The sequence below is a fragment of the Tachypleus tridentatus genome, chromosome 4 (genome assembly GCF_004210375.1).
Source record: "Tachypleus tridentatus isolate NWPU-2018 chromosome 4, ASM421037v1, whole genome shotgun sequence".
NCBI classification, from domain to species: Eukaryota; Metazoa; Arthropoda; class Merostomata; order Xiphosura; family Limulidae; genus Tachypleus; species Tachypleus tridentatus.
Window position 1 is genome coordinate 29,435,440 of NC_134828.1, and position 11,460 is coordinate 29,446,899.

General features: G+C 34.9%; 1 protein-coding gene across 1 annotated transcript; it reads right to left on the reverse strand.

The window, feature by feature from the left end:
- Positions 1–2,207: 2,207 nt before the first annotated feature.
- On the reverse strand, positions 2,208–8,958 carry ND-B18 (NADH dehydrogenase (ubiquinone) B18 subunit). Its single transcript, XM_076497459.1, has 3 exons — positions 8,774–8,958; positions 6,348–6,516; positions 2,208–2,480 (listed from the first exon to the last, which is right to left on the reverse strand). The coding sequence occupies exons 1-3, from the start codon at positions 8,883–8,885 to the stop codon at positions 2,381–2,383; spliced, it is 381 nt and encodes a 126-aa protein (XP_076353574.1). The 5' UTR covers positions 8,886–8,958; the 3' UTR covers positions 2,208–2,380.
- Between the last annotated feature and the right edge of the window lie 2,502 nt (positions 8,959–11,460).

Sequence of the window (11,460 nt, forward strand, 5' to 3'; positions counted from 1 at the left end):
TTGGTGATTGATATAAACCACCACTGTCTAATTATAAGAATAGATGATTCCTAACAAGATAAAAAAAATTATTCAAGGCACTACATACACCCAAAAGCTCCAGAATATTGATATGGTAGACCACCAACCTAAAACTTCCTGCTGATAGATCTGCACCCCTAAGTCCTGAAGGGGAGGCATTCAAGAATATATGTAAATCCTGATGAGGGGGAGGGAATGAAACATCTGCTGACAATGATTCTTGTCCAACCATTAATACAAACCATCTACAAAGGAAGAAGGAAGGAAAATGGGAGCTTCAAATGGATCCTATGCAAGACTCCATTAGTCATGCAGAGTCCATTGAAGAGACTGCATATGTGCTCAACCCAAGAGGATAAGGGCTTCCATGGAAAATTATGTCCCCAAAAGCAATAGAACCTCACTAGTGGTAAAAGAGGGAGCAGTGAAGGTATAGAGAAATGAAAGCTCAATTGAATAAAGTCAAAGAGAAGATTGGGTCCAAATAAGATAAGTGTTAAAAAAACACCCAAATTGTGGTATAAGGAATGACTTCTTCAATTTGATTAACCAACCCACATGAGCAGTCTCTTAAGCAGCTGATGGGTGGACTCCAATTCAGAATAAGCTATCAGTTATCCATGTAATGATGGAATCACCACCTTTGAGCATGCTAACGTCAGGTGAATGCCTTGATCATCTGACAAAAGACATGAGGCTGAAACAAGCTGGTGTAAAATTGATAAACTGTCCTGTGATGAACAAACTGAATGCAGTATCTTGACAAATGAGATATTATGAGAATGGAGGTGAGTGAGAAAAGACTCCTTGGTAAAATGGGGAGAATCCACTTGGAGAGAAGATCTTGTATCTCTTTGAACAGATGATAATTGGAGATAGAATGCTGAGGCAATGGAAGGGAAATGGATATCTGAGATAACAGAAGAGGGGAAAGAAATTGTATGACAAATCTTTCAGATACAACCTAAATTACCCACAGATCTGTGGTGAAATGTTGCTGAAGAGGAAAAATCAGACAAGTAAGCCTCCACTGGACCAAACTTACCAGATAGTCAGTAGTATTGCTGACAATGTGTCAATCTGCATCAAATAAAATCATGAGTCTAGTGCCAAAGAAAACAAACATGCCAACATAGAGATAATCATGAACAGGCAATACTTTGAAAAACCTTCAAGATATCTATATCTCTCTTTTTTGAGATGACAAAACTGGGTATGAGACAAATGAACAGGATGATCTGCATCTACCCCCACACAAGGGCAGAAATAATTCTGTTGAAAGTCAAGAAACAGACAGTCAACCTGATGGTAAGGCAAAGCAAACTGATTAAAAGCCTGTGGAGGGCAAGACATGCTTGCATTCTCAACCATCTGAGAAATAAAATGCTCAGCATGAACCCTAAAATCCATGAATGGGGTGTTCAAATACTGGGAGAAGAAATTATGTAACAAAAAATGAAAGGGATCACCTTAAATCAGGGAAATAAATAAAATGTAACATACTAGAAAAATAATGTCAAAAAAGCCATATTAGGCCTAGCTGATTCTGCTATAGGGACATAAGAAGACATGTCAAAATCAGATACTAGAAAAAAGTTGTCAAAATCCTTGTCAACCAAAACAGGCTAGCATGTTCAGGAGGGCCAGGTACAAGATCAGAACAAGCAGGCTGACTTGTATAACAATCAATCTCATAGTGGATGATGGCCAATAAATACAAATCACCCCACCTGTAGGTAATAAAAAGTATTATATCTGAAATGGTAACTTCAACTTCTGAATTCATTGTCTAATATTAAAAATTAAGCACAAGTTATATTAAAAGTCATTATCTGTTGGGAAAAAAAGCAAAATCTAATTTGTAGCAGTAACTAAAAAAACACCACAAAGTTTATTAAATTCGTAAAACACAAAAATGATGTCTTAACATGAGTACTGCCATCAAGAAGCTATAGTTTTGTAGAATCTATTGAAAAGAGCCCCATGTATTAGGAGAATGTACTACATTATTACTGCACAGTAGTCCTAAATTCCTGCCCAGTTTTGTGTATTATACGTTACTGTATAATGCTTTTAAATCCATATGTATTTCTGTGTACTGTACACTTCAGGATGACAAGTTTCCAAAATCATTTGAAGTATAAAATTCTATGCATTTCATAAAAAAAAAAAAAAAAACAACAACAATAGAATAACCATATTTATTAGCTCCTAATGTACACTAAGAGTACACCATACCTTTTCCTTATTTTTTGTACAGAAATTACCTACAACACTTTCTACCATATTCTAACTTAATTCCTGTGCAATGGGTTCAAGTCCAGATGGATTACAAAACATGTAGCCATACATTCACTTATCATTCTTCCATTTCCTCCAACTGCTGTTTGGCTCGTTTGTTGGCTTCTCGAGCAAGCAGTCGTTTTTCACGTTCGTATTCTTTCATCCTCAAGACATAGCTGGTGAATATAGTTGAAATAAATGATTGAGATGACCATTAACAAACTATAAATGAAGATGTCTTCTAAACTGACACTACTGAGTAGAATATACTAAAATCCTTATTATATCATAAAACACTTTTTTTTGTTTCTTCACTTGTCATATCTATATCTATTTAGCAGTTCTCACACAAGTTAATTTCTTTAATTAAAAATGTATTTTCAATAATACTTACAGCTATTGCTCACCTACTATGGTTTTCTTCCTTTGGACACCAAAGCTCTGGCCTGTTTGCTCCCTTTCTTTATTCCCCATTTAATTGTTCTTGGTGATCTCATGACATTGTCCACCTACTTCAGTGTGCCCTCTATCCCAGTACTGTATATCAGCACCTCATTTAGATAATATTGTCCATTTTTCAAAACTGATACAATCTGCAGACTACAGCACCAGCTGTGTGTGAAAGGAGGTAAGTATTCTTGTATATAGATTTTTGATTTAAAGAAATGTTAAATTCCTAAACATACTTACCTGCTTTTACACTACAGCATCTGCATAGATCTGAGCATGCCAATAGAAAATTTGTACCCTAGTAAGGGTACAGAACTACATCCAGAACAGGTATGCACTTCACCAAAAATTCAATTCATGCACAGCAGTTGGAATTTGATGAGGTCATCACTGTTAGCCAAACTCCACCCAGACAGCCAAGGTTCCACTTCTTTGAGTTGGAATTATAGGGATATGGTCTCTAAATCCCATGTTGGTGGTTAGGGCATTCGGATTGCAACACATTTCAATCTGTAACTACAGAGTAATGCATTCCATCCCACCAGAATCATAAGGTAAGCAACACCAAAGTGAACAAATCCTTTCCTCAACCTAAGAAGCCCAATATACAACTCCTCCAACTTGGAATGATGGCCTGTATGTCATACTTAACTTGAAAAAATAAAACTCATCTAGTCTGAAATTATGAACACTTATCCTTAACTCCCCATCTGAAAAGGCAAGGAAAATTCCACTTGTCTCTGGAATTATGGGAAGGACATGGAACATACTGTTCAATCACAGACCTTGTAGAGGACTGCTCTGTATTCAAAATTACAAAGACACAATGGACCCTCTTCCACGAACACTGTATCAGACCAATAAGGACAAAAAAGAATAACCATGCTCAACCCAACCAGACAGCCAAGTGTCAAATCTCAACAGGTATTACAAGTAAGATCCCGTACAGAACTGTGCCTCTCGTACCAACATCTGGGATAAAAAAAAATCCAGAATCCCAGGTAGAAAGGGTTCCTAACTTTGCCCCCTTCTCTGAGAATGGATGAAATTCACTCAAACAATCTTGAGAAATAAACTCTTTCCACCACCCCAGTAACTGGAAACCAGATGTAATAAGGACTCTGTAGCTCCACTACTAGAACCAGATTGAATATACATTTTCAGCCCACTATCAATAAGGTCATGTACACCTCAATTGAGAGTGACCCCACCTTAACTGTTGAGTGATGCTAGATAACAGAAGAGACTTGATTTGCCACTGTGCCAAAAACAATAATCTGAGAATTCATGCTTTATATCAGCCAACCAAACAAAAATCAACTAGGTAGCACAAAGAACATTCAAAGTATCTCCAATGATCAGAGTACAGAAAAACCCATTAGTGAACACTTTGTCGATAAAAGGTGTTAAAACTATCTGAATGAGGCGCTTATATACAGTACCAGGACAGAGGGTGCAGTGATGTAGATGGACAGTGTTATGAGACAAATATCACCAACAGCAATTAAATCATGAATAAGAAAATGGAGCAAGTAAGAAAAAAATCACACCAATGTTTAGATGACCAAAGGAATGAAAATATACTAATTGAGTAACAGCTATAACATGATGGGATGTGAGCATGTTTTGGAATGTTACTTCTGTATTTAAGAATCTACCTTTCTGACTGTGACTGATTTTCAATAAACACACAAGTCAAAGAAATATTAGCAAAGAGACTTTCAACTTTAGTCTTCTCAACATTAGTTACCTATTGTTATAGACAGTATGGTATAGAAAAAAATATCTCGGTTGTGATACAGAAAAAGGTACCACATCACTTGGTTATTGTTTTTAATTAACCCTACCCAACAAGTGCTATTTTATCACATGGTGTGTCTATTAACTGGATAGAATGACAGACACTATATCTACAGATAAGCTTTCATTATCCCAAGTCACGTCAATATCTTTTAGTTAGATACAGGTTAGTTTATCTCAGGTTAATCACCCTTGAAACCAAATGTTCGTTAATTTTTAACGTTGGTTAGCAAGGATGCTGATGCCATAAAGATATGAAATTTTTCGAGCTTTACATCCCAAGGTCAAACGGTTCTTATGTTAAAGGTTAACGAATATTTGATCTGAAGTGGCTCCCAGATGATATTAGTAAAATAAAGGTTCTAATAAAACGTTTATTTTTAATGCTATGGTAAAAAGTAAATTATTGCTGGAAAACGCTTTATCTTCAACACAAATATGTCATTTCTTTCTGATATTCACACCCTTCTTTTTCAATTGTTGACCATTTAAATCATTATGTCTATCAACACAAGACAGATGACCATAATCAAGACTTGATACTGAAATTCACACCATCTTCTCAGTTTACACCTCAAATTAGCCAGGATGTACAATGAGATCAGGAAGTATCCACTCATCAAATTGTGTCACTGTAGTTTTATGGGCAACAAATTTAGAAATGACTAGAAAGAAAGACTTACAGAAGGCTAGAGGGTTCAATCAACCTGAATAAATCTTATTGGTCTTGTACTGAAGCTATGCCAGGCCAAATATTTGGTTATCTCTCATATAAAAAGCTTTTTACTTAAGAGTTGTGAAACTTGGTTAAGTCTTATATCTATATGTCACTAACATCCAAGCCAATTAGCATCACAACTGGAAGAGATCAGATAAGAAACCTTCCAAAAGGGACTGAAAAACAAAGCATACTACTATACTATCACCTAAAGAGATGAAGGAGGGGAGGAATGCTACACTGTCATCTACATAGGTGGTGGACAGAAAAATACACAACATACTATCACCTTAGAGATGATGCAATACATGACACACTATATTTAGTGATTTAAGAAACAATGGAAGACATGGCATAATTACACTGTCATTAAAGAGACCCATGAAAGAAATGGGAACAATATATTGTCTCTAAATAGACTGAGAGAGACTTGGGACAAGTATACTGTTACTAAATAAACTTTGAAAGACATGGGGCAACTACACTGTTACTAAAGACTACATGAGATACCATTACCTAAAGAAATGCATGACTCCACTATCATCTAACAGATACAAGTTTAAAATGTGGTTCACTAATGAACAAGAAAGGTGATGAAAGACATAGCACAAATACACTTTCAATGAAACAGACATGGCGCACTACATTATCAACTAAAAAAAATGGGTAGAAGACATAGCATACTCGATGCCATCTATACAACTTACATGCCACCCATTTTTGTATATTATTAAAATGAACCAATAAGATACAAATGTTATTTGCTTAAATCTCTCTCTAGTAAAAAAATTAGAGAAATAAAATGATTTAATAACTAACCTCTGCAAAAATATCCTTTCATAAATGTCTAATATCCAATCTGTCTAGAAAACCTTTCAAACATGAAAATTACCTAAGAAATATTTTCTCAGGCAATTTAAAGAAAAATATTGCACCTGAGAAAGAAAGACCAATGACTGATCAAAATATAGTATGTTCCCCTAAAATAAATCAATCATGTTGATAAATCATTGTTAGTGAATTCACCTTTATACAAGTACAACATACTTCATACACAAATAAAAATTGGACCTACTCTTCATGCTGACAATCAAGATACTGGTGTTTCTCATGTGCACATCTGAAAACAAATGGAAACTGGTCTACTCGACATGCAAGATGTTTCAGTAAAAGATGAGCACAGTAATCCCGATCTTCTAGTGGCAACTTGGCAGATTCCATTTCTTCTTGAGTGGCTATCATTACTACAGAAATACAGATTCTGTATAACTGTTACTTTATTTTTGTAGTATAAATTTACTTTCTATAAGCTTTGTAATGAATTAACTTCATACTAACCAAAATCTCTGTACAGAAAACATGGTAGTACAAAAGAAAGCTTTTGTAGGTAAACAATAAACTAAATTTAAAAACAAACTGTTGAACAGTAAATTAAAGCATCACATTACACAATAAGGTAGATAAATCATTATAAGTGTGTAGATTATCATAGTCCTACTGTTAAAACAAACTAGAGAAAGCAAATAACCATTAGGTCCTTCAAAGCTATCCTTGTTTTTCCACCTTTGAAAAAAACTAATATTTCAATCCATCCTTTATTTTTCAGAAACTCGGGTTCTTCTGCTAAACACCAATTGACAATCTCCATAACTATTTACAGCAACTCATCCCATAATCATTCTGTTACAAAAATTAAATTGGCTTAACTAGTTTTTGTTTGTTGTTTTTTAATTTTGCACAAAGCTGCACGAGGGCTGTCTGCGCAAGCCATCCCTAATTAGTCGGTAATTTCCACAACAACTGATTTAATCATAATTTAATTAACTACTTTATGTAATGTTAAGTTATTGAGTTAATCACTCAGTCTTAACACTTTCATTAGGAAGCGTGATTCACCCATTTATGATGCACAATCTTCTTTGGAAAATAATGAACTCAGTTCTAGGAGATGCCCCTCTGGAAAATAATGGGTCAATAATCAGTAGAGCCTAAAAACCATGCCCAGTTTGTTCAGAATACTAGATCCATTTTACAGTGTATTCCTTGGACATGCAACATTGTTGGATATATATTTATTATGTGCAACTCAGATATGAATGAAAGATAACTGAATTTGACAGCTACAAAGATGGTCCAGTGACAAAATATATGAGCCATAAAGGGCATATGGCATACTTGGCAAGTTTAAAACAGAACTCACAATGGAAATGGAACAACTTCTTGTAAATAAAAAAACCAGATAGATTCATTTATATTCTTGCTGGAAAACTACAAAATATTTGTTTATTAACTGCCCAAGCAGTAATAAAACTGAAACTGTTCTCACTGACAAAAAGACCAATACTGTTTCTGTTGTTGTTATTCCATGTCAATCCTCGTGCCCACAAAACTTACTTGAGATATGAACCTAAATAAAACATCAAAAGAAACAAAGAACCTGGTATATCAGATCTTCCAAGGCTGTTCTGGATCCAGATGCATATCCCTACCATTGTATTTGTGCATGTAATACAATACTGTTACACTCGTGTATTACTGGCATCAGACAAGAAGTTTCTTTGAAGATTACTAATACAGTACTTTTTGAAGCAATTTTGATGGAAAGAATACAAAAAAAATCAAGTTGCTAGTGCTGACTAGATGGCTCTAATATTTTTATACAAAAGAAAAGAAAATGACTGTTTGAATTTGACTAACTGCAATTTTTGTAATAAAGTTGCATCAAGTAAATTGCAATTAGAACCAAAAATACATCCTCTGTATCTGCAGCTATTAAATACAATAATTTATAGGTTTATTTCATGGCCAGAAAATTGGAAGAAACATGTCAAAATATAAATCCAGTTGACTGGAATTAGTTTGTATTCAGTGTTCAAATGGTCACTAATAGACAAATAAGGCATCTACTTCTGATACTTTATTGAAGGTCATTAGCCAAAACTATAAAATAGTCTGCTTGAGTTCAAGACATAGCTACAAAAACCATAGTCTTAGTGTTTGTTCCCCAAACTGTGGAGAGTGCCCAAGTATTACCTACCTAAATTCAATCCAGCCTAAATATATTAATAGCAAAAATGAATATATGAAGACAAAACATGTCATAAAACTGCTCTTAAAATTAATAAGCTCAGGTTGTTTCAAATGGCTTGAAATAAATCAATAATCAGTTTTTGTAATTTTGGAATAAATATTCATATACACATTTCTTTACAACAGTTCACCATATAAGATTAGTTCTAAACACATATCTCATTCAAATTGTTGCTTCATATTTCACTCAAAATGATTAATACTGCTGCATTTATTAGCACAATTCCTATTTTTCACCACTTTTTTAAAAAAAAAATAATTTGTCCCAAAATAAATATGCTGAACCCAAAGAACTCTATGATTTTGCGTATATAATATACAGTATTTAATCAAAACTATAAACCACATACAAACTAGGAAAGCCTAACTTTCCAAAGTAAAATATTATTAACTACGTATAATTAAAAACACCTCTTTCTTTTCTTCCATTTGGAAATCCATATAATGGATCAAATGTAGGTTCATTTTTGTAATCTGGCTTCGGTTTTTCTGCCATAAAATTAGCTGAAAAAACTTGTCCCATCTTTACTAACACTTCCAACTACTTTCTCCGCTAAATCAGACAAATTAATCAAATAGACACCATGAGAGGGAGCTACAATATCAACACAAATCTGTATGTCTACGTGTGTATATATATTAGTTACTTTCGTATCGTCATACATTTTGGGTTTTCGATACTACACTCTTTTCAAAAATATAATTTTTATTTTGTCATTACCATAATAAATATAACTATTTTTCAACACAATACTAGTGAACGGATAATACAACAATTCTTAGAAGGTGGACTTTCCTTCTTTGGGAAGAAATGGAGAAATTAGTAGGAAGCATGGAAACAAAAACTGAATTTTGTGAGGTGGACAAGGATAAACCCATTTTTGTTTTACTCGATTTGGAATAGGATAGGTTTGGTTTGTTCTGAAGTTCGCACAAAGCTACACGAAGACTATCTGCGCTAGCCATCTTTAATTTAGCAGTGTAAGACTAGAGGGAAGGCAACTAGTCATCACCACCCACAACCAACTCTTGGGCTACTCTTTTGCCAACGAATAGTGGGATTGACCGTAACATTATAACGCCCCCACGACTGAAATGGCGAGCATGTTCGGTGCGACGGGGATTCGAACCCGCGACCCTCAGATTACAAGTTGAATGCCTTAACCACCTGGCCATGCCGGGCCTAAATGTGGTTTCTAAGTTTAAAATAATCCTTAACATATCAATACAGATTTTAACTAAACGTTTATTTGGCATTCTTTTATTTACTGACTGATATGCATTTTCTATATTTAAGTTAGGAAATTTTCAAACATTTTCATTTATTCTAAGTCTATGCAATTTTTATCGGTAACATGGTCCAGAAAGCTATTAAACTCACTTCGTTTCAGCTTACTTTGTTATTCTCTAGGGATACTACATGTTCAGTTCATGAATTGCATAACTACGTGATAAGCTGGTTTATCATATGTTTTCTACATGATTTTATTCATAAGTAAATTTTATTTTATTTTCCATTTTGTCAATTTTATCCAGTTTGAGCATACATAGGTGGTCCCCAAAACTATTACGTTTCTCAACTCTTTTTTCGTTACCCTCTAGCGAGTAGTATCTACTTACCCCGTAGAGATGTCGCTGTAACTTCACACATGGTGTAGTATAGATCATCAACTTGTCATTTCATGAGTGAGCAGATGACATATACAAGTCACAGACTTTACACGTTGTGCATGAATGACCACTGATATAGTGATGTTTGTCGCTTATATGTAGAACCGAGATTTTCTTTGTTGAATGAAGCATCAGTTTAAGTCTGAGTCTACATCTAGTTCTACTTGGTTTGAGACGCGAGTGAATCGACGGAAAGGCTTCTCGAGGGACAATGACAGTTAATTAGTTTACTGATCTAGCAAGAAGATGATTTTCTTGTGTTCACTGAAGTTTACACATTATTTCTCTGCATTGCATTATAAAGACTGTTTAGCCTTTCTTCATGTGCACAGTCTTTTTATTTCTTATTTTAAAACTCAATTGTTTAGCTAAAGTGTGTTCTCCACAATTTACTTCCATTATAATAAGCACATCTATATTATACTAATGTTTCACTTTGCTAACGTTAATATTGTTCCTTGCTTTATTTCCCGATGCACGAGTCAAAGGGAAGACTTTTATTAATGAATGATTTATCCTGAAAATAGGCATACTCATTACTAAAAGTAAGAGTTTACAACTGGAGGGAGACAGTTTTATGTGAGACCTGTAAAGCCCAGAAGGTCCTTTACTATATGTAGGACTTTTGTTGATTCTGCAAAGGCTCCTTACTCATGATGATCAGTCTAGATCCTGCCCATGAAGAGCAATCTCGGCATAAGGGAAGCGAAAAATAGCTGAGGGTTAGTAAGGTGGCATCTGATAAGTCTAAGGCCACGTGGAGAAGCCTCTGTACGACTCTCACGTTGTCGATATAAAAAGTAATCACAACCTCAACTGTGGTCAAGACCACATAATGAGCTAAGGACTGGAACTGCTATTAGTAAATGTTCTTCAGTAGTCATAGCTATTTCCCTGGCTGGTAGGACAATAGGTACCCACAGACAAGAACCATAAGCCAAGGGGTATCCTAAAACACAAATCATTACTAACAATGAAACGTATAGTTGTGTAGGGCGCCATGATGAGTTGTATGAACAACTAAGCACCCTAGTTCCAGGGTCCAGGAACAGAGGATCTATAAAGGAGAAGGGCTTTGACCCACGCATATGAGTAATGCAAAATTCACCTCCAATATTCAAACAAGCAGCCAGGTTTGCGGTTTTTTGTAAACTTATTTTCATTATTTATGTGGTTCGAGATTTGCTGCCTGGATAAATTATGCTTTATTGAAGTGACTAATGAACTTATAAAAAATCTAGTACGGACGATTGCACGTCAGATAATCACATTGGAAAAACACAACATTATCAATAGTGCATTACGCAGGCCTGAAAGATCGAAACACAGACAGGCTACACAGCAAGGCCAGCCTTATCGTTGGAATCCACCCATCCTAGACGCTGTATGGGGTTTGATGCCACAGCTACTTCTGCCATAGTAATAAC